Source organism: Lycorma delicatula, chromosome 8, assembly GCF_047948215.1.
Source record: "Lycorma delicatula isolate Av1 chromosome 8, ASM4794821v1, whole genome shotgun sequence".
NCBI classification, from domain to species: Eukaryota; Metazoa; Arthropoda; class Insecta; order Hemiptera; family Fulgoridae; genus Lycorma; species Lycorma delicatula.
The window spans coordinates 64,222,031-64,246,810 of record NC_134462.1 but is presented as its reverse complement, the minus strand read 5'-3'; the positions used below and the strand labels follow the sequence as shown (position 1 = coordinate 64,246,810).

At 27.6% G+C, this 24,780-nt stretch overlaps 1 protein-coding gene across 1 annotated transcript in view; it reads right to left on the bottom strand.

Annotated features, from left to right (window-relative positions):
• The window catches only part of LOC142328918 (uncharacterized), a 92,185-nt gene extending 67,858 nt beyond the window's left edge, over positions 1 to 24,327 (bottom strand). Inside the window, exons 1-10 of the mRNA XM_075373084.1 lie at positions 23,722 to 24,327; positions 21,593 to 21,694; positions 18,465 to 18,572; positions 17,332 to 17,445; positions 15,707 to 15,846; positions 14,048 to 14,399; positions 8,141 to 8,239; positions 6,708 to 6,967; positions 2,234 to 2,432; positions 1,811 to 1,909 (exon numbers count right to left, since the gene is read on the bottom strand). Coding sequence (XP_075229199.1) covers positions 1,811 to 1,909; positions 2,234 to 2,432; positions 6,708 to 6,967; positions 8,141 to 8,239; positions 14,048 to 14,399; positions 15,707 to 15,846; positions 17,332 to 17,445; positions 18,465 to 18,572; positions 21,593 to 21,637 — 1,416 coding nt within the window. The 5' untranslated portion in view covers positions 21,638 to 21,694; positions 23,722 to 24,327. The remainder of the gene's footprint in view (positions 1 to 1,810; positions 1,910 to 2,233; positions 2,433 to 6,707; positions 6,968 to 8,140; positions 8,240 to 14,047; positions 14,400 to 15,706; positions 15,847 to 17,331; positions 17,446 to 18,464; positions 18,573 to 21,592; positions 21,695 to 23,721) is intronic.
• Between the last annotated feature and the right edge of the window lie 453 nt (positions 24,328 to 24,780).

Below are 24,780 nucleotides of genomic sequence, written 5' to 3'. Positions count from 1 at the left end.
AATTCAAATCCACTCAGTAACGTAACACTGGCTGGCCAGGTTACGTAATATAAATTTTCAATGTATTTATTTTATTTTAAATTTAATTTTTTAAATGTTTAATTATGACATCATATTTATATATATGTAGTTATTGTATTTAATATGTAATTTTGTATAAATATATCTTTTATATATTACTGATGCGGGATGCGTGATGCGAGATTCCACGAAAGTGGTTAGGAATAAACATAAGGTAAGTGTCATTTCATTTACTTTGTAATTCTATACAAAGTTATCATTTAGGGTTTATAAGTTACGTACCAAACTTCAAAATATAGAACACTTAAGAACTTTTAATAAAATGTGCTTTAAATTAAGCATCATCCCTAAATATGCTCAGATAAAGATAATGAATTCCCAATTTAATAAATGAATAACAAAAACTAAAAATTTTGCAGAAAGCTTTAGAATGAAGCAGGAAATCAAAATGCACATTATAAAAAGAAACTTAATAATTATAAAGTTATACAATATATATATCCAGTTAGTAGAGGTCTTGGTAGTTGTAATGTTTGATTATGTATCTAATTTTATCAAGACTAACATTGAAATTTTAACATGTTAAAATCAATAACTTGATAAAAACTAGAAGGAATATTAAACGTAATAAAAATTATAATTACAGGAGTTTGGACATTGTAACAAATGATACTCATAATGATTTACATTTCAAAGATGGAAATGTGGATTCAAAATTATTCAATAGTAATTGTCTTTATTTTATTAATTTTACTAATGTTGACCTTGATGATAAGGAAAAGTTTATCATTGCTAATGCATTTAAATTTAATTTGTGATAAGAATAATGTTATTAAAAATATAGTAACTGACTCTGAAATTAAGAAAGTAAATCCAGATGACAAAGAACAATTACATAACATCATTAGCAATAAAATGCATAAAATTAAAAGTAAAAATTTGACTTGCAAACCAATTAAAATACTAATAAAAAAATAATTTACCACTTAAAAAATAAATTAAATAACAACTGCACTATCTTAAAATCAGATATAATCAAGACACATGTCATTATGTATACCGAAAAATATAATAATCTGATGAAACAGTATGTATTAGAAAATAATTTCAAAGAAATACATGACCAAACTAATAAATTTTTAAAAATAACTAAAGTTTAACAAAAAAAATACTGTAATATTTTTAATTAAAATGAAAGTAAGGAAGGAAGGCAGTGGAAGAAAACCATCAACCCACAGCTGAACTACCTCTGATCACTGTAGTAAACAATCTTTGCCATAAAAGATTGCATCTCTAGGGGAAAGATTTGCATCTCTAGGTCAGTAATTTAATTTACATCTATGTAATTAGTAAAAATGAGAATTATTAACATTATTATAATGATCTAGTTATATAATCACGTGATCTTCTGTATTTCATTTGAATATAATATATTCCCGTACTTTTATTCTTGTGTACGTCTTTGCTCATACTTCATGTCAAACACGTATGCATTCTATTTAGAATATGTCATCGGCAATACTGGTCAATAAATTAAACTGTTTTGTATTAGATTTATATCATAACTTATTAGTAATTGGCCAATCTATCACTAGCCTGTTATTTACTTTAATATAAAAAGACATCATTAATGTCATTAGGAGTAAAAACCACTTGTAGTTATGATCACAGTACATTTTGTAAAAAAAAATTGTTTCAATATATTAAATACATTTATTTACACAATTATATCCATTTATAGAAGTTGCTAAATTTTGAATATTATCTATTATGAACCATACACACCAACCTGTATTTTATTCCTAATATTTGAAGACTGAGCCTGAATGAATGAAAGAGTTTCCAATGGAGATGTAATCCTTTCAGCCGTAATGTTTTTTTCACCATCCTAACAAAAAAATAATAAAATAAAACAATTTTATTGCTAATTATACTTTCAATAAAATTAACTTAAATATTTCTAAGCATAATATAATGAGTGCATATTTTGCACCGAACAAATAAGAGATACCTACACCATCCACAACAGCAAAACTGCACCAGATATCTAGAAGAATTGTGAAATGTCATATAAATATTGCTCAAGATTTTATAATACAATATTAAACATGATCAAATATAAAATGTAAACACTAACAAAAAAAACCCAACCTATTAGATCAACAGGACCTTACATAAAACATACAACTTAAATGCCTATTAAGTACCGTACCTCCTGATTGTTATTTCTTGTTCTACTCAAATCAGTTGATCGTGTAGTCTTTAGTTTTGCTTTCATCTTCATATGAGCTTGTTCATCTTTTGTCATAGGATTATGATTATGCGAGTCAGTCATAACTGATATTGGAGCACCAGCAGCTGCATCCATTCTCCCTCTAGCCTTACAGCTATCTTTAATACAACGTAAATATCTAAAAGCAAAGAAATATATATATATATATATAAAAAACAATTTTAAACAACACAAAACATAATTTATTCTTTTTAAGAAGATTACTATAACCAGACATTACATTCCTTTTCAAATAAAAAGATAAATAGCGTCCCATCATATCCTTTTTCATACTGAAAGATATGTAGGAGGTACTAGATCAAGTACTACAATCATTATTAGATTAGCGACTCAGTGGTATATTGGGTTTTTTGTAAAACCAAAGGATGGAATACAAAAGTCCATAAATAAGTCAACACGTAAAACTATAATGACACCACGATCATTAGCATGAGATCCAGCATTAATTTAAACAAACTCTAAACAACACCAGTAGGAAGCAACGATCAAAGATAAGGTAAAAGATGGATGTGAAAGGAATGATCAATCTCTCTTCCTATCTGAAGGAATGATTCATAAATTTCTTAATTGAAATCTGTCTTGAAACTTTGTTCTTTGTGTCTAACACGTTTCATAAACAGATTCCTGTCATCAAGTATAAATGCAATAAAACAATTATAATGTTTTTCATGGAATGGAGAAAAATTTAAAAATGTAATATGTAAAAATCAGTTTTACGGCTTTATAAAGCACAGTCAAACATTATTTTATATTTTTTAGCATTTTACAAGAGGTTATCTCTAAAATAGACTTTCATTGTAAATAAATTTATTCTGAAAACGTTATAAATATTTTTTAATTCTCTTAAACTACATACCTTATACTACTTCTCTATATAATCACCACATGAATTAAGACATGTGTCATAGCGATACACCAGCTTCAATACACCCTCATCGTATTCTTCTGCCGACAGTCCATTTAGTCAGTGATTAACAGCATTTTTAAGTTTATCATCACCCGTAAATTGCTTACCACTCAAAAATTCTTTCAATTTTTCAAACAATTGGTAGTCAGAAGGAGCTAAGTCCAGACTATATGGTAGGTGATCATAAATTCCACATCTAAATGTTCTCAGTAAATCACTTGTAGGACCCGCAACATGTGGACATGTATTATCATGCAGCAGAATGACACCGTTGGTCAGCTGCCCACGTCACCAATTTTGAATGGTGTGTCGTAACTTACATAGAGTTTCACAATAGACTTCTACATTTACAGTCGTTCCACATGGCATGAAATCAATCAGCAGTAGGCAAAACCAATCCCAAAAGACTGTGGCCATCAGTTTGCATCCAAATGGCTGTGGCTCGACCTTTGTCGGTCTGGTTAGTGATTGAGGATGACACCATTCAATGGCTTGACTGCCATTTTCTCTCTGGCATGTAATACGAAATCTATGTTTCATCGCCGGTAACAACTGAATTAAGGAACTATCACCTTTTACTGTATAGCGCATGAAAAATTCCAAAGCAGATCTAATTAGGATTTTTTTATGACATCTGTTAAGATTTGCGGCACCCAATGTGTACAAACCTTTCTGAAGCCTAAATGGTCATGAACAATACAACCAATAACAACTCTTGAAACATCAGATCGGAAATTGTTGAGCGACAATATTTTCTAATTTCATCATCGATGCGTTTCAACATGTCCTCAGTGATTATCGAAAGCCTCCCTGAACATTCTTCATCATGCACATTAATTCTGTTATTTCTAAACCTTTCACTACATTTTCGGACGTTTCTTTCATTCATTGCATTATAACCATAAGCAGCAACCCGCTGCTATGAAGCGGGTTGCTGCTTATGAATTTCCACCTATGAATCGCCTATGAATTTCAGCTGGCTTAAGTTTTGATGGTTTAAAAAATTTAAAGACTCCATGTATTTCACAGTCAGTAGCAACATCAATTTTCCTATTAATTTTATTTTATAACATAATAACTCACACATAATCAAAGGTACTACAACACGACAACTTACAATGTAGTGTGTACATTTCTAGCAAGGCCATGAACACAGGTTCAACAACCTTAAGAAAAGGTTGTTGTGGCTTCATGACGCTGGGAAATTTCTTTCCCAGCGGTCTTTACTTTAGAGATATCCCTCGCAGATGGCAGAAATTAAATAAAGTGGGGCAAATTGCATTCATCAGAACCATACTACTTTTCACCATTTAGTAATTCCAATGACCTCTTTTAAAATTTATGCTTCTACTTTTTAAATATTGGGATATTTAAAAATTTATTGTAGTAACATGAAAGTTTGGAGTTATCTATTAATTTTTATCATTATATTGAATTACTTTTGTACAAGAGTAAGGTAATGTGTTATTGGATCTATAATTACATATAGTGTGAACCTGAGGTTAGCGCCACTCAGGTAAATGCTGAATGCCTCCAATTACACTGATGGTACGATTTAAACCTATCTTGAATTCATTTCGATCAGCCAACAAAACCAATGACCAAAACTAAAACAAGACCAATGAAATTATTTCGAAAGTTGAACTGAATAATCAACATCTTTTAAATATTTTTAAGTTTTACGTTTAAGCAAAAATTTTATTTGCTTGTAAACATTCCCATGAGCTAGTTCTAACCAGCTTTTTCTTTTTCTGTTTAGCCTTCAGAACCACCATAAGGTATTACTTGAGAGGATGAATGAGGATGATAAGTATAAATGTAAATGAACTGTAGTCTTGTACAGTCTCAGGAGATGTATGGAGATACATCTCAGGAGATACATTCCTGAGATGTACGGTTAATTGAAACCCAACCACCAAAGAACATCGATATCCACAATCCAGTATTCAAATCTGTATAAAAGTAACTGCCTTTACTAGGATTTGAACCTTAGAACTCTCGACTTAATGAAATCTGCTGATCTGCGATGCAAATTCACCACTAGAGCAACCTGGTGGGTTAGTTCTAATCAGCTGGTTTAATTAATCCATACCTGCAGGTCATCATCTACTTCCTTTAATGTTAATTAATGTAAATGAAAAAAAGTTTTCTCTGAATTCTCTGGAACATCAATTATTGTTAACCTTTCTGTTGTAAAATCTGACTAGTTAAATGCCCTTGAATATATATAATTTGATTTTAGTTCATGCTCCTGAAAAACCATTTCCCTTTATTGTGCAATTTGGATATAGTACCAGAAATGCTAAAAATTATTTTTAGTTGTTCATAAGGTGCTGCAATTGTTTGAAGAATTTTTTAAATGTGTAATGTTTTACATTCAGAAGTTCACACTTGGAGACATTATCTTTTATGTTATTGTTTACATTGCAATGTTTAGCAATTATTTCACAAAAAATTAATTTACATCCACTTTTTATGTCTTTTGATAACTTTATTTTAAGAATATTTCATTTGTTTTTAATTTCTGCAGTTTTTCCTGCTACTGTAAGGAAACAACTTTATTACAGAAGATATAAGTTACATTTAAAAATTTAACTTATATAAAACATATATTTTAACTTATATAAAATAAAAGATATATTAGATGTTTTACAAATGTTCACAGGGCATATAAGTGAGTTTTAATAGTTTTTAAATAGCTTTCAGTGGTTCTGGTAAAAATTACTCCGTAGTTACAAGTAGGAAATCATTGTAACTGGTAATCTGGAATCCAGTTTTACTGTATGCTAATTCATCACATTAAAATGCGCTGATGAAGATAAAACCACTAAAATAAAAATAAATAATCATTATAACATTGCACATGCACTTGTTGGCAGTTGAGATAGAATGATGTGTAGTATTCAGTGACTGCATTTTAACCACTACTAATGCTAATGTACTAGCATTTTCTTTGTCTATGTTCAGACTAAACACAAATTAAAAATGAATCTATTCACATTTGGATCACAAAAAAATTCCAGTCAAAATTTCTTGATATTTTGATACATCTGTACCAAAATGGGAATATTATATGTTAATTAAAAATTTTGTATTAACCAACTATTTATTTTTTCTCCAGATAATAGAGCTAGCTGACAGCTCATGCCCAGAGAGGAAATTTTTCTTTCATCATAGTAATAAGTACAGAAAATAATACACCTCACCAGAAGCACTGGAAATGGACATACTCTAAGCATCACTGAATCATTAAAAAAACATCACTACAACATTCTATTTTAATCATATCCAGAATGGTAAAACCTAACTGTTAACTTGAGGATTTCAAAAATATTTTCCACCAAGATTGGCTCATACCACGTGATTGGCATAATTCATTCCAATTACACGAAACATGGCATATAATTCATATGATTTCCCCATTAATCACCTAAAGCACTTTCTGTATAAAAATTTAATAAAAATAAATAAAACACAGTAAATTACCTTGTATTATTTCTAAACAGTGTTAATACATAGTAATATCCTTTGCCATCATGATAGAACACAGGAATGTTTTTTGAATCGCATAAAACTTCTGATTGTTGCTGTTCATCAGAAGCACTTTTATTAGTATCAGTTGTTGATGAGGGCAATGTTTTTGAATTTGTTGACTGCGTATCTAATTTATGTTCTCCTTCAATAATCTGTGGTGAATTTATAAAAGGCGATGGTTGCAAAGGCTTTATACTCTCTGACAATTTCGGCTGAAAATTAAAAATATTATCACTTTTATAACAATGTATAATGAAACTTGGCCAATTCAAACTTAGGAAGCTGCAATGCAATATATATATTTTTTTTTTGTGGCAAACGTTTTGAAAGTTTTTTATCATACAAGTTTCTTAATAAACTACCAGTTTTGTTGTTATCATGTAGTTCATACATTTAAGTAGTAAGGAAATACATTAAAAAAACCGTATAACCCTCTACTCTTTTTGTGTATCTGGAGAAGAATACTTAGTATGGAATTCAACATAACCAGCTTCCATATCCCATCTTCTCTCCTATCAAGTAAGAGAAATTAAAATCATACAGATGAAAGAGCAGCATAATAGTTCCAAAACAAACTTCTAGAACCACATTTTTAAGTAATTAGTAATGGGGAAGGACATTTTTTTTTAATTTGGTTTTCATGTTTTTAATTTACTAAGTATGGCAAATCCATTCTCACATGACTGAATATCCTCACAAAAATACAAAACTGATGGAGGATTATAAAACCTACTTAAATTAATTTATAAAACAAAATATTACTCCAAGGAATACAAACATTTTTCTACTAACCATACTCTTAATTTTTTCTTAAATGAATTAATATTAGTAAAATTAAAAACTGCCACATTTATTTTGAACATAGAGAATTGTCTCATCAATAAGTAAGCAAGGAACCGTAAAAATTTAGTTTAATATAAATGATTCTTTGCAAGATTCATTAAAATTTTAATTTAATACTGATCTTACAGCCTGTTTTTGCATTCTGAATACTCTAGTCAAATTTAATTGAGAAGATCGACCCCAGAATAATACTAAACTTTTATGACAATTGTTTATTCCTAGTTTGGAAATTTTTCTACCAATGAAAAGTCCAGAAGTTAATTTAGATGCCAAATTATATAAGATTCTGCCAATTCAGTTAAGAATCAACTGAATGTTAAACATTGTACAATTTTAAGCTTACATGTATAGTTATTTTTATAAAAATTATAATTGCCATTTATCATTAAAAAAAAATATTTTTTATACATACATATATATATATATATATTTGTGTGAACATTGCATTATTCCCCAACAATAAAACTGTAGTAATAAATTGGTTTAAAATAAGAAATCTTATCAAAGGTAAATAATAATATTTATTGTGAACATGCACTTACATCAGGTCGTGGTAATATTGGTTTTAGAGATCTAGTGATGGTTTGAACCAATTCAACAATTTCAAGTTTTTTTGCTGACATACCATTTGTCTGATTCCTCTGAAAAAAAATTAATAATTAAATAAATTTTTCATGTATTCTTTATAATATACTAGTACAAAGAGAACAGTTTGATAATTGCAATAATTTATGCACATTCAATAATTCTACAATGGGAGGGAGAGATCTGGTTAAGTAAAATTTGATATCTTTGTACTGAGCAGTTTAATCTACATCTCAATCTTTGTGCAATCTCACTGTTATTTCAAGAAAATTTAAACTGAACTTTTTGTTTGGTTATAGTATTCTTTTTCATTGCTATTTGATTCTGTTATTCTATCATAAATGTCTTTTCAATTATGGGTACATTTTTAAATTTATTTTTAATTTACTACTAACTGGTGAATAGTTAAGAATATGGCCATTAACTGCAAGCTCTTGAAAATAGAATTAATTATACCTTCAATACTAATCAAGAATGAACAGATAGAAAAAAACATATTCCTTCAATGTCATAAGAATGATAGACAATTTTTCAATATTTAATAATAATTAAGGTAATTTACAAATGCCTTACATAGAACATCTAAATTATAACTTTACTTGCAAGATTTTTTTCACAAGATATAAGAGATTTCATTGTATACTTAAAATTAGCTGATCAATATATTAACTTCCCACTGTATAAAAACACATAATTACTTGGAAAAGAAATGAATAGCAAATATTGATTAAAAATAAATGTTAAAGCAATTTCTATCTCTGTGAATAATTATTTTAACATTACATCAAATTCCTTCAAAGGACCACATTCTACAAATCTATTTAATATATTACAGTAACCAGGGTGATACTGTAACCAGATATGTTCAGTTACCATTACAGTAGAAGTAATATATTAAGGTTCTTTTGGTATGTCTGTATATAGGTATAACCCACTTCAAGTTTAGCAGGAAATTATATATCTGAATGAAATATTATATCATGTATCACTGTTTTTCTATAGATAAAGCTACAACAAGGAGTAATCAAGAATACGTGTACTTGTAATCCATTTGAACAAAGGAGACCTTAGCGTGAAAACTATTACTCAACAGCAGGAAATATGAAAACAGGTAAACAAAAACATATCTTTTTAGATCAGAGAATTTTAAGCTTTCTTGATATTTTATATAATAAATGTAAAATCTAATTCTTCAATATTTTTATTTATTTATCTTATATTTAAATCTTTCAATGTTCTATCATAACGCATAAAATTAAAGATACTTTCAGGTTATTTAAATATAAGGTATTGCTTAACTTCAGTTCATCCGAATTAGAAATAGAGTAGTCAATAATAGCACCCAGACAAGCAGGATAAAAGGGAAATTATTATTTATGGAAAGAAAATGGTTACATCTGTTATTTAAATCATTTTATTTTCTGGGCATTTAATTGCAGAAAACTAAATACATATTTAGAGTAAATCTTTTAATGACTAAAAGTTAAGTACACTGCATATAATGAAAATAAAAACTTGTGTTGGACAAAGCCGAAAAATTACTACCAAACCTGAAAACATTTACACCCACCTAATACAATTACCATATTTTTATTTATGCATGTTAAATTTATTATCATTTTCAAGTTTTGTTAGTTATAATTCATTATAATGTAATTAGTATTAATAATTCAATACATAAAAATTCCAAAAAAAAGAATTTTAATTTGGGGTATTTATGAACTAAAAAAAATCGTAACTAGTGCTTGAATGTATAGTCTACCTGTAATTACACTACACTTGATATACAATCAAAATTGTATAATTTTTTTTTTGGAAATATTTCAATTTTTTTATTTAGAATTTTCAAATTCTTTTTTTTTCATATGACTGTTGATTGTTCTATTATTATTAATACTTACTTGAAATTTCCATTATATAACATTATATAAGTTTCTGTTAAAGTTCACTAGAACAGTCACTTTCATTACCCCTGTCCAGATGTATTATAAATTTATCTGTCACTTTGTCAATGAGCATCTTCTTATACTCAGTTTCAGCTTTTTTTGTGTTCGCAATACGGTTTCCAATCATCCTTATTCATTTCATACATATTTCCATCACATAATTTTTTAATATCTGACATTATAAATGTTAAGTTATAACTAATCAACATATCTTTTCACAGTCGACCATAACATTGCTTTATTAAATTGAAAATTGTTTTTTTCTAACCAATTAATCATGCCACTTTTCCTATCATTTCAATTCAAACGCATCTCTGGAAGTGAACTGTGATACAGTGCATTATCGATAACAACCACTGACTGGAAGGAAAGACCCGGAATGAGTCTGAAAAATTAATTTTTCAGATGCCCACTTTATGAAATTGTTGCTGAAGCTGTCACCACTTTTTGAACTTGTTTTTCAAATTACATCGCGTTCAAAATGAACTCTTTATCTCCTAAAGCATGGATATGATTAACTGATCACCTTTATTAATTGGCACTTTTACTCCTGCACCACTGCCACCCGACCACAATTTTGCGATTTTGTTGTCGAATGGTACATTAAAATATAAGATTTGTCCAAATAAATAATCAAAGAATTTTCTTTTCTTAAATTTGTCACTTTTAAATACTCTACCCTCTTCCACCGGGTGTCTTCTTTCATAATCAAAATTACACCACAAAAGTTCCACCTACTATCAGTTTTACACCACTTAAACCCTAATTCTTTGAGGATGGCTGCTAATGTAGTTCTAGAACCTTTAAATTGAATATTCTTTTGAAGTTCTTCACGCAATTTATTTAATGTAGGCAGTTTATTATGTTTTGCGTGAAACTCTACAGTGTTCTTACAACATCTTTATCAAATCTGTCTAATCCACTTACTAGTTTTGATTGTTTATATCTTTTTGGTGTGCTGATGAGCACAACTGTGATTTAAATTTAAGAAGATCCTGCCTTTCTTTTCAGAGATTTTAACTTGTGATCTTGATATCCCATAAGCTGCAGTGATTCTTTTTTCACATTTTTGAATGTGTATTAAATGTCTTTTTTTAATTTTCCTAACTTATAGCTTTTTTCTTCATAATAACGTATAGATTATTAACTATTTCATGAGTTTGACTGCAGAGCTATTTATTCTTTAACTATGGATTTAAATTCGGCCATTGCAAAAAAAATATGAATATACATACATTTTATACGTACTGTGTGTATGTATTTGTATGTTTAAGAACACTGAGTGGATGTTTGTTGGCAACTTCTTGAACAAGCCAATGATGACGAATCATTCATGCAAAGGACCATAATGGGAGACGAAAGCTGGGTTTACAGCTATGACACTGAGACAAAAGTTCAATCATCAAAAAATCGCACATTATAAAAATCATGCGGAACACAATACTGGCAACCGTAAATCACTATCTTCATTTGGCATGTAATTAAAAATGTTCAATTATTTTCTGAACAGACCTCGTACGCTAAATATTTTTAAAGAAAATGTTGTCTGAAATCACACAAAATGATAATAAATTTTAATTGTGGAAAGAATTTTGACATTTATGAAAATAGTTAAACACACTATTGCAGAATACTCAGTTTCTGAATAAGCCTAATGTTATGAAAAAAGAGTAATATAATGCCTTGCACGGTGACTGTCTACCTTGTGCAAGTAAGCTTTTATTTTCATCGTATGCACTTTATATGTTATAAATTTCATATGTTAAGATTTTTTTCTTCTATTGAACAGGTTATGTTTTGATGATCAGTAAAATATCCTCTTAGCTTGTATGTTTCAATTGCAAAAATTGACTTATTTATGGAACCCCTGTCACATCAAGTAACAAAACTAAAGATTATGTAACAAATATTTTAGCAGGAACTGGATGCACAAGCAAATAAATATGGAGAAATTGAGATTTATCATAATCTACTGATGATAGGGCTTGAGATCAATCTACTGATAATCTGATGGTCTCACTGTGTCAGCAGGAACTAACTCAACTAAGTTGAGAAGCAAGGCAAGAAATAATTCCATTAGGTTCCAATCAGGCTAAGTCTAAAGAGGATAAACCTCTAAAAATTTAATATGTTAAGCCCTGGAAGCCAGCAGATGTAATTTATTGTATTTATGTTTATGATACAATATTAAAGTATATTCAGTTTGTTAGTTCTTCTAACTTACTACTTAGTGTTAATTTAAATAATGATCCATTCTTAAAAATTAACATTTCATTTTTGAAATATTTTTTAACCTTACTTCTTCCAAGGCTTTGTAATAAATTTAAAATTTATTTTAAATTAAAAAAATATTTCAAAAATGAAATGTCAATTTTTAAGAATGGAACGTTATTTAAATTAACACTAAGTAGTAAGTTAGAAGAACTAACAAACTGAATATACTTTAATATTGTATCATAAACATAAATACAATAATTATCTTACATTAATTCTTACTGAAGTCCTCAATGATCTAGTAAAAGGAGGTGAACTTTCAATGGTTTTCTTTTTTTCTTTTTCTGAAGTATCAGGTTTTGCTATTTCTAAAGGTACAGGTTTGGAGATTTCCTTATCTTTGTCAGTAGTTACTTTCACCTGCATCAAATAATCAGTAACAGATTAGAAATATGTTTACAAAAAAAGGAGTAATGAGTAAGAAATGAATGATATACTTGAGGAAAAAAGGTTTAACAAGAGTTGGTACAAACATTCCTAACAAACTCAATATTTAATTTCTATATTACTTGATGGTAGATTTTCCCTTATTACACATTCTCTGAACTAAATATAATTTTTATCAATCATCAACACCATATAGCGAGATTAAACTGAACTTTGCTGTTTCGGTATAGAATGAATTATATTACACAACAAGCAAGGTTATATTTTGTAAACCAGTAGTTCTGTACGGAATATACTAGATGTTATTTTCTTGATGAGCATGGGTTAATTTAGTGTGTCCAATCTTCAATCATATCAGGATGACTTGGCTTCATCTGTTGTGGGGAATGAATAGTTCTTCAAAAACATTCCCCGTAATTCCATGTAGGCTTGTGGGTAGCAAAAATTTGTTCCACTGGGTACTTTGTTAATTGTGGGTTTCTCCATGAAGTATTCAGACCCACCAAGTCCATTTATTGAGGTTCTCTTAATATTCTGATTAAAATACTCTAATTAAAAGTACTTTAATCAGAATGTTTCTAAGAGTATCTATCTTTGTGTTTAAAACTTGTTTCAGGAAAAAGTTCCCAACATCATGTATGGTAGTATTATTGCAATGAGGTAATGTTTTAATATTAAAGAGACACACATATTTACACATTTTCTGAATTTTACCATTCTAATTTTGCTGAATTTTCTGAAATAAAAAAGCAAAACCTGACATCTTAAAACATTACCGTTATTAAAATTACATCAACATATTTATTATACACATTCAGTATCTCTATATGTAAGCACTAATTCAGTCATGCATTTCATTATATGATTATAGGGAGAGCTATAACACTAAAAGTTAATCGATACTGCTCAGTTTACCTTTTCTTATCATTTATCTTTTTTTTTAAATATACTGCACAATATAATTAAATAACATATGAATTTTTTTTTATAATACATAATTTCTATTATTACTCTTATATTACATTTTTTCAATTATTTTTTGTAGAGATTTCTATTAAGCTCATTGAAAGTTGGTTATTCTAATAAAATGAAATTTCACATTGTTTTTATCAGAAAAAGATGAAATAAATACAACATACATCACTCTCATTCTGATATAAAATTAGGAAAATTATGCAAATAAAATTTTAACTACAACTCAGATAATTACTATAAAAAAGCAGTAAAATAAATTATAAAAACATATTGATAACATACCATTCTAAGTACTTCTGAATATATAGATCTACTGGCTTCTAGTGAAAAATTTTTATACTCAGATTCTGTTATTTTACATATACTTTTATTAATATAAGCATCTGGTGGAATTTTAGCTGCATCTAATGAAACTAGTTCAAATGTACCATCCTTCTTTTTAACATAACAATTCATTCTTTTGGTAGGAGGTAACACATATGGAATACCAAATGCTTTAGCTCTCTTGGCAGCTTGTTCTTTCAGATCTAGGGGGCGGTGATTATGAGCATCAAAACTAAGAACTATTGGAGAACCTGCTTTATCTGCTATTTGACCTCGTGCCTTACAACCGACTTTTATGCATCTTAAATATCTAAAAAAAATAAAAAAATAAAAAACCTTAAGACATAACAGATAATGTATAATAATTAATTTAAAGATCATTAACAAATTTTAGAAATTTTGAAGTATAAGAAAAAATTACTGATCTAGAGAACTTTCAAATGGCTAGACTAATACACAGATTATTGGGTAATTACCGGGGAACATGAGCTTAAAATGCTTTAAGACCCAAATCTTGATGCTTGGTGCTAATCTTGATAAATGAGATAAAGCTTACAGATGTGCTACAGCTAAGTAACTCTTGTCAGGACCATTCAAGAATATATCATGTTATTGAGGTTCCTTCTGGGAAATGCTGTTTGAAGGTCTGTGAATAGGTACAATGTTCTAAACTGTATGACTTGAAACAACATTCAAAATTTGTATAAAGTTCATTCAAAATATACCCTTAATATCATTTGTTTTAAAACATTTTTCTGGTAAACTGATATCCTTTAAATCTAATAACGCTGAATATCATCATAATTATGTCAACAGAACAATCAAAAGAGTAATATTAAAATATAAAAGAGGAAATAAATAATTCTATGGCAAGATTCTCTATCCCTAGCCTATAAACAACTGTATGGTCTACGTGAACATAAATATTTTAGTCTTTATTCATTTTTTCCCCAATCACATATACTCAATGTGAATCATGGGCATGAGGGAAGAACTGATACCACACACTTTGCAAGAAACTACAAGAACTAGACATACTATTTGTGAAACACTGCTTCAATATCAACTGAATATTTATAAGGTTAATATAACAATAAATAATAGCTTATAAATCACTGTCTTCCTACTCACATTCACTTCATGCATGAACCTATATTTACCAAAAATTTCTAAAAACCTTTGTAGACAGGTTACTACAGCCTCGGTTAACTTTTAGGGAAAACATAAAAGGAAGAGTAGAATAGTATATTTAAAATCAAAATGAATTAAATAAATCATTCAAAATCTGAATCAGCTAAGATAAATATACATGTAATTAATTTTTCCATATTTTTACACATAATTATTTATCGAGGGGAATTTATTTAAATATTGGAAATAAAAATATAGCATTTACCTAAGTACTTAAAAACCAATTGATGACATTATTTGTAATGTTCAGCCTAAAACTGGAAAAGAATAACTGCTTTGGTGTAATTGAACTTACTACTAGGGAGTTTTCTATAGTTTTATAATAAAAAGTTACTATATTAACATGTGTACTTCCTAGAACAGAAGTAATGCTTATATACAGAAGGCCAAAATTAAAGCAATATTGATAATTAAGTAAATAAATACCTAACATTTTGACTTTTTCTATTTGTACGAAAATAATAACCATTGCCATCATGATAAATACGACTATCTTTTTGTATACCAGGCAGCACCTCAGGGCAACCTCTTTTTTGCTTATCAGGTGTCACTACAACCTTGATTATCTGGAAACAAAAAAACCGATTCACTTTATTACAAATTTCTTTTAGTTCTTAAGATGAAAGAATACTTTTTGATTTAAGAGAATGTTATGCAAATATTATTTTTGTTTGTAAAGCGCAAAAATAAAGAAATTAACGATGTTGAAAAACCAGAAAAATGATATTTTGGGATACTGTCATCTAGTCTTAAATAAATTAAATACAAAATAAAAAGATTTTTTATTAGAAATAAACATATCGTAGATCTAATTGTACTATAAATATATAATAATTGATAATAATAAAAGAATATGCAATGAAATTTTTAAAACTGTGAATATTCCTTATAATAAATAAATAAATATTCAAATTTAAAAAAATAACAAATAAACAGCAACAGTAATGGCAGTGCATTAATGATAATTTCTACTTTTTTTTTAATGTGATTTTACAGAAATGTATTTTAAACATAAAATTTGTGATACAATCCCTCATTTCAATAGGGTGTCAGGATGTCATTGTTTATGACATTTTTATTTACAATTTGTCTAGATGCGTATATATATATATATATGTTTTTCATACAGCAAGCTGTTTCTTGATAATGATAAATTAAAAGCAATGAAAAATAATTTTTTTTAAAAATAAAAAATGTAAAAATACTTCACTTCAAACAAATTAGAATTATACTTAAACCAAGGATTAGAAGGTATTAAAATGGATAGGGATTATAAAATTTTTTGTTCTGTACATTATTTTCACATCGTCAATTTTTGATAAAAATTCAAAGTGCAAATTAAGACAAGATTAGACAACATTTTTTCAATTTGGTACACTTAAATCTCAATTCTAACATAAATTTATACTTTTTTTATTAACAAATAACTAGAAGAAAAATTGATTACAAAATAATCTTCTTTTCCCAGTTGAAATATTTTTTTCATCCCTTGTCAACGAATAATGCATAAACCCAAAAGCAAAATAAATAGCTCTTAAAATATTTATGTCACTTGGTATTTATTAATAAGGTTTTATTCATGCAAAATATATATATTTGTGGGATACAAATATTCGTATATATATATATAGATATATATACCACTCTATATATGACAATAGATGTAGAATTTTCTATCTTAAAAAAATAACATACAATGACTGTTGATTTAGGTTAATCAACACTGATTAGAGTTCTCAAAAAAATTAAAAATCTCAATTTTGAAGCAATCAATCCATTGACACGTAAAATTCAGCTGAAAACAGATTTACTACATTGATCACTGATAATAGATAATGAATAGGACATTTGTTACAGTTAAATTTTTTATTTAAATATTCTAATTAATCTAAAATTAATAACTATCTGTGTGTAATTATAATTAAGCACTACAATCTAGAAAAAGAGTAATTAATAAATTAAAGAGAACAAAAATTCAAATGAAAATAATAATTTCAACTTTCCATATAATAAAATGTTAAACATTGACATATGCCATTTACTGTAATTACCTCTTCATTATTATTTTTTGAAAATTTCTTAGAATTTTTTATTTCATCAATATTATCACATATTATATAATTATCATCTCCATTACTATCATCCTCATTGAATAATTCATCGTCCTGTGAAAAATTAAAACACTAAATAGATGAAATCATTACATAAAATATTATATAAATATAAGAATATAGTAATTCCTCTACCATTAAAAACTCCTTTTATAACAATTTTTTAAATCAATAAAACACGGTTAAAAAACTTTTTTTACTTAGTCTTCTATTTGGTAAGACAACTATTGTAAACAGCCCAGCTGAAATAAATGAATACATAAGGATAAATTATTTGGACATTTTCATAGGTTATTGTGGACTTTATATCAGGGATGTAATACTTTCATCTCTCTTCTTTGCTTATCCAGTTATTGTATAGCAACCTCACTACACTTGTTACTACTTATATTGGCGGTTTCCCCACTGTCTGTTGATAGGATCTACTTGCCTTGTCACCCCCACCTTGACCCAACTCTCCTACTCCGCGTGACCATGTACAAATTACCTCCTGTGCTTTCGCAGTGCAATGTGCATGTATGCTATGAACTTTACAGAAATTACAGTGAGCAAAACATTGCTTACTCTTTTAACAGCCTGTGTGTGAGAGAGAATATGTGTGTATGAACTGAGATATAGCAGGAACTGTATGCTGCACGTGCAACCTGCCGATATTAATGGTAATGAGAATAGTACAAATTTCCAATAACCATCAATGTAGTTTAAAATAATTACTAAACTACTGTATTCTGAACTAAACTGCATACACATAGTTAAGCGAAATCTGTCTGTGGAGTTAAATTAGAAGTTATAACCGTTTTATATACATGGTTATGTGTGCTATATATGTTATTTCAAGTGATTTTAGACTGAGGTGTTAATGCAAATTTAGTATCTTACTTCCACCTTGGTTAAAAATAAATATTTAGTGGCATTTAAAAAAAAATATTTCGCTAGTGATAAAATTAGGGATGACAAAAATATATTTCCCAACAGTTCACAAACTAGTAATGAATAAAACATGTTAACAATAATCCTCCAAAAAAAAGAAAATACAATCGCAAACAAAACTTTTTAGGATTTATTGCACATACCTCACTTTCTTCAGGTTCTTCTTTTAATTCTACTTCAGGTATTAAATCTTCTGCTAATGGATCATTAATATCATCCAACGATTCATTTAATGGTGGCCAATCCATTTCCTACAAACATATATATGTTTTTATAATTAAAAATTAGGCTATATATTATTTATATTTGTAAAAATAATTAATAAAAAAATAAGCAAGCAGGGTTTCTGAAATTATTATACCAGTACTACAGTTTCTTAAGACTAATTTTACACTATTCATAATAAAAAAATACAAAATGAAATATTGAAAACTTAATTATTTAAGAAAATATTGATAAATTTTTGAAATATTGAAAACTTAATTATTTAAAAAAATATTGATAAATTTTTAAGTGTAATTTTATATTTTTAAAGGATTTAAAATCATTCCACAAGGTAATGAACAGCCAATAAAGAAACTACTTTTCATAATGACTTTTTCATAAATACATTTTCTTTTGTAATAAAAATAAAAAACTTAAATAAATCTTGTCATCTGATAATTTTTAAGCCAAGTAAAAATATTACATATCAATAAACTGATATGATACAAAGGAATTTGTTCTTTCTGATTATGGTTACCATGCTCAGACAAGTATAACTCACAACAGGACTACTACTTTATGTTCTAGATAGTTAAGTTTAGAAACTTTTATGTACACCTCGCACACACGATAAAAATAATGAAATTATATTTATAAATATATAAAATAGATGATATTCTTATTACTGATCATTCTTATTTTATAAAGAATTTCACATGTTTAGAGTACTTCATATATATAATCGGGTCTTTTGTATAATAAAAAAAATGACATCATGAAAAAAATTATGTATCATGATAACTAACACTTAGAAAATTTGTATTAACTTATACGACAGAATTACATGGAACAATTTAATTTAATAAACTAAGATTTTTTTAAATTTTCAAGTATTATTTGTATTATGTTGAGATAAATAATTTTAGAATTTATTTAACTTTTTATAAACCAATGATAAAGATGTTTTCAAACATACATTAATCATTGAAAAATAATGGTGAATCAGTAATGTAAGAATATCTTCTTTATTGATTAATTTATACTAAAAAGAAAAAATCAGTGGTATTCATGGTTCAATAAAATCACATATTCACATATGTACATACTGTACATAATAAAAATATAAATCAATTGAAAATAATTAATACATAAACAGTACAGCATCACACTTTGTAATTACCAGAATTTTATGCTGAAAAATATATATATAACATAAACTATTAACATAGTTTGTGTTTTACCCATATTTATTTTATTTACTTCAAGATTATAATAACATAGGATTGTAAAATGTAGGTCTTGAAACAGTCCTTCTTGAAAAGGCCTTTTCCTTAAGATTGTTCCATTATTTTAATCCAATGATCTAAAATACTACTGGTAATCAACCACAAGGAATTTTGCATTCAAGAGGATTTGAAAAGAGGTCCTTCATCTTTTTAACTCTGTTGTCAAGAACTGTCAGAACAGCTGATAGATGATGAAGTCACTCTACACAATGAATGACTATCTTTAATACCTTTAACTTGAGTGTGTGAATATATATTTTATAATATATGCATATATAATGTACATATTAATAATACTACAAATAACTACTACTTTTATTAGATGATTTTCCATACCCATAATTAAAAAATAATGAATTCACCATTAAAAAGGTAGAAATTAATAAGAAATTAAGAAACCATTAATGATGAAATTAATTCACCATTAATAAGAAATTAAGGGTATTTTAAGTTGGGTTTGAGTAAAACTCCTTACCTTGAATTATGGTGCTGCTATTGTAATACGTAACTTAATTTAAAAATTATTGTCTCTATTTATTAAATAAGTCTCTTTGTGAATGATGACTGAATAAATAATAATTGAATGATTGTTACTTTCAAATCAATTGTTACTTTCATGCCAGTAGATTTCAACAAATTTAATTTGCAAGTGTGCCATTAACATTTTATTAATTTATGGTTGCTACTGAAGGGTTCTTTGTTTAATTTAATTATATTTATTAGCTTCCTGAAATTTTTTAAAAATAACTTCTAAACATTCACAGGTTTTTCATACTTTAATTTATAAACATATATTTATGTTACTGGTATTAATCTTTTTTATTAATGATTTTACTTAATTTTTTGTAAGCCAATATAAATAAGTGATTTTGTTGAACATATTATGAATGCAGTATATAAAAAATAACACTATTAAAATTAATGAATATCACCTTAATGGAAGATTATGTCATAATTTATTCTTTAATTATATAAAATTAATCCATCATTTTAAAATTTTAAAACAAAATATTTTGGTATTAATCTATTTTTCGGAGAATATTGATTTAATCACATTTAATTAAGCCATTAAGAAAATTATTTAAAAAGTTATTAAATTAAATAGTATAATTTAATTATTTTTAATTTATTGTAACATTAAATTATAATTAACAAACATAAAACTAGTAATTCTGATTTATTATGATTAATTCATCACATAAGAGTACATTTAATATTATTTTAAATTTTAACTATAATTACCATAATGCATGAACTGCATTTTAAATTATAATTTTTTTTTTTGTTAATCTGTAATTTAAAAAAAAAAGTAAATGTTTAAATAGTTTACATTTGTAAATTCTACTAAACTTATTTTACATTCTATTCAACTTATGATGTATTTTTCAAGACGTTAATTATAATGAAAAAAAATATACATATATATATATTTTTTTTATTTATCAGATTTCTGCAACAGATCTTGTGGAAAAAGTATTTTTTTTTTAATTTTATACAGAAGAATCTATTAAAATTAAAAAAAAAATCTATTTTGTGTAAAAATAAACAATATATATAAGTTTTTTTTTCAATTTCACAATAAAAAGTCTCAATAAGTAAAGTTACAAAATAATCTTCAAAAGTAGTAAATAAAATAAACAATGAGAGACATTAGTAATCATGAAATATTATAACTATCTTTGCAACATTAGAGAATAAGTAACATAACAGGCCTCTAATTATAGCAAAAATATTTTTGCTATTAATCAGAAATAAAATTATACATTGTTGTTGTATATTACCTCTTCAGTTGCCGGAATAAAAGTGATTTGGTTATCTTCATCCATCTTATAACTATATAAATAATAATGTTTAAGAAAGAAGTACCAATTTTACTGATTTACCTGAAACAATGAATGTAAAAAACAATAGTAATTAGAAATCCATCTGACCTGATAGGAAGGTAATCTAAATTACCTTCCCATTACAGGCAATATAGTTGAAGCAAAATAGTCTTTATTAATTTAGTGATTTTAATGTAATTTCATAAATTTAAAATAAATTGTAATTAAAAAATTAATGTACATCAGTACAACAAGGAGAATTAACACTTGCACTGTGTTAATTACAAGTTATTTAGACAATATGTGGCTTCAGATACATTTTAACAATGTTAGTTCCTAATTTGGTTTACTAAATATCATTCTGTTGGTGAGTTCTAATAAACAAATCTTGGTTACAATACAAGAGCATAACCAATCACTTGGTGATTTCACAATTTTGAAAAGCATAAAAAAAATTTATTGAGATAACCAGGGTCAAATTTGAGGGCAAGGTGGCCATGAAGTTGGACCTTCACGACCAATCCACTGACCTTGTCTTGTGATAGTAATGACATCCATCTTTGTCATCTACATGAGTAATTAGGAAATTCTGAAGCATGTCCAGATAAATGAATCATTTACTGCTGCCTTCTGGAAGAACAGGTCGTTCTGGCTGGAACATGTTTCAACTAAGATTTAGTGCCAAGAGTAAATTATATGCCTACTAAGAGGCTCCCTACTATACTCTGTATGAAATCTACATTGAACTACAGTTGCTGACTGCAAATCATGAAACCATAATACAAAGCAAGCATGCTTTGCCCAGTAAATGGATCGATTTTTAAAAACACTGGTGGCCAAATTCAGTAATAATGAATTTTGACACAGTCAAAATTTCATGTGTTTTGCTATTAGATGATACCTCAACCAAATCTGTAAGTTTTCAATAAATTTTTATATGCTTTTACAGTTAAGTCTGTTTTGAATCACCCAATATTTTCTGAAGAATAACAGATGCAACTGCAAACAGGCTCCAGAACACATAAATTTGTTATTTTTCTGTTTAGCCTTCAGAATCAATGTCAGGATTACTTTAGAAAATGAATGAGTACGATATATATGAGTGTAAATTAAGTGAAATCTTGTACAGTCTCAGGTTGACCATTTCTGAGATGTGTGGTTAATTGAAACCCAACCACCAAAGAAAACCAGTATCCACGATCTAGTATTCAAATCCATATAAAAGTCTTTACTAGGACTTGAACTTTACAACTCCTGACTTCAAAATCAGCTGATTTACAAAGACACATTCACCACTAGACCAACCTGGTGGGTTCAGAACTCTTTAACGGCATTGGATAATCAAAGACTACTGGAATATTATTCAATTACATAAATAAAAAAAAAATGCATAAATTGAAGAATAAATGCTCCCACTGAAGCATAAAAAAATTCATCACTTTTATTTACTTTCTTTTTGTATTATCAGGTAAGACTTTAAAGCAACTAATTAGTATTTGACCTACTATTATCCATATCGACTGAAATACATAAGCTACAGATTTACACATGAAATGGTATTATACTTGTATAAAACATCTGTAAGTTTTTTAAAAACTAAAACAAATATATGCTTATTTTTTACACATCCAGAGAGCAGTACATGCATGTTTTTGTCAGAAAAAATTCTGTTTTTTATCAGTACACACAGAGGAGCAATGATATCAATAAATCTCATATTCATCCTGAAAAAACCCTACTCATTAACTACCGATAACAAACTTTCTTGTGACAAAATTAATTAAGATTCATTCATTATGTGCCTCTCAAATTTCAATTTTCAACCTCATATTTATAACCAAGAAAATAAGAATTTCATGATCATAAACAAGCAAAAATAAAATACTTATTTATTCTTAATATATGCATATTATAGAAAGAAAGAAAAATATATATATATACGAAAAGTACAGTTATCACAATAGGCTGTAATGTTTTTATCATTTTTATAACTGTTTGTATTCATAACCTAAAAACTTATCGTCATGCAAATGCAGTAATCACTATCAAAAATTATATTAAAATAATTCACAATACATTACCCTTACCGTTTTAAAGCCATACGAAGCACATAAAATGATAATATTCAACTTATCAAAACATTTTCACAATCATTACGAAACACTATGAATGGAATAAAATAACACCAACCACAGGTCATTACTAGTTCAAATTTTGAATTTAAAATTGTAATCATGTCTTTTTTATTAAAAAAAAATAATAATGATAAATCGCTTACACCTATGTTAATCACTGTGATACAGGATCCAGAAATAGTTTTCTTCTAGTTTGCTACATTACGCTTAAAAATATATACATTTTAATTACAAACAGGCTTTGGTGCTGTTAAAAGAAGACAAAAAATATCATTACACATATATGTACATTTATTTACTGAAATAATGACTCCGCCCACAATACACAGCATACGCTTCCGACATTAAGAAACACAGGCTTGAGTATACGAAAATAAACATAAAATAATTTTATTCTCTAACAACACGGCACAGCACGTACGTAACCACACTTAACAATATCAGTGCTTCATGTTTCATATAACTTTTAGCACAAAAATATACATTTTACGAACATTACCCGCGAATTCAGTCCCCATTGGGCAAACGACATACGTAATACTTTACAACGACCTACCAACAAAATGGCAGTTCAGTTCTCAATAGCCATTTCCATGACGGACCATTCAACAAACTGGTCACATGACCAAACAACCAATGAAGCAGCGACCAATAGGAATGTAGTAGCCTATTAGGTAAACTTCAACATAAGTCAAAAACAGATATAAAGTTACTTTAATTAAGTTAAGTGTAGACAAATCTGATATTATTAATAGGTTTAAAGTTATAGAAATATTTTAGATGAATGTTTACTAAACACTCGGATGTTCGTCATTACCACAATTACAAATATATTATATGATTGTACTAAATACGTCACCACTGGTGGTTTGAGGAGCATGGTGGGGAATGACTGTCACTACTCCTCCCACCGCGTTCTCTCGCAACCGATAAGCGAGAATTACATTAACAAGCATTACTGATTGACGCTATTCATTACTGGCTACTTCGTGACGTTCGATTGAAATGCTG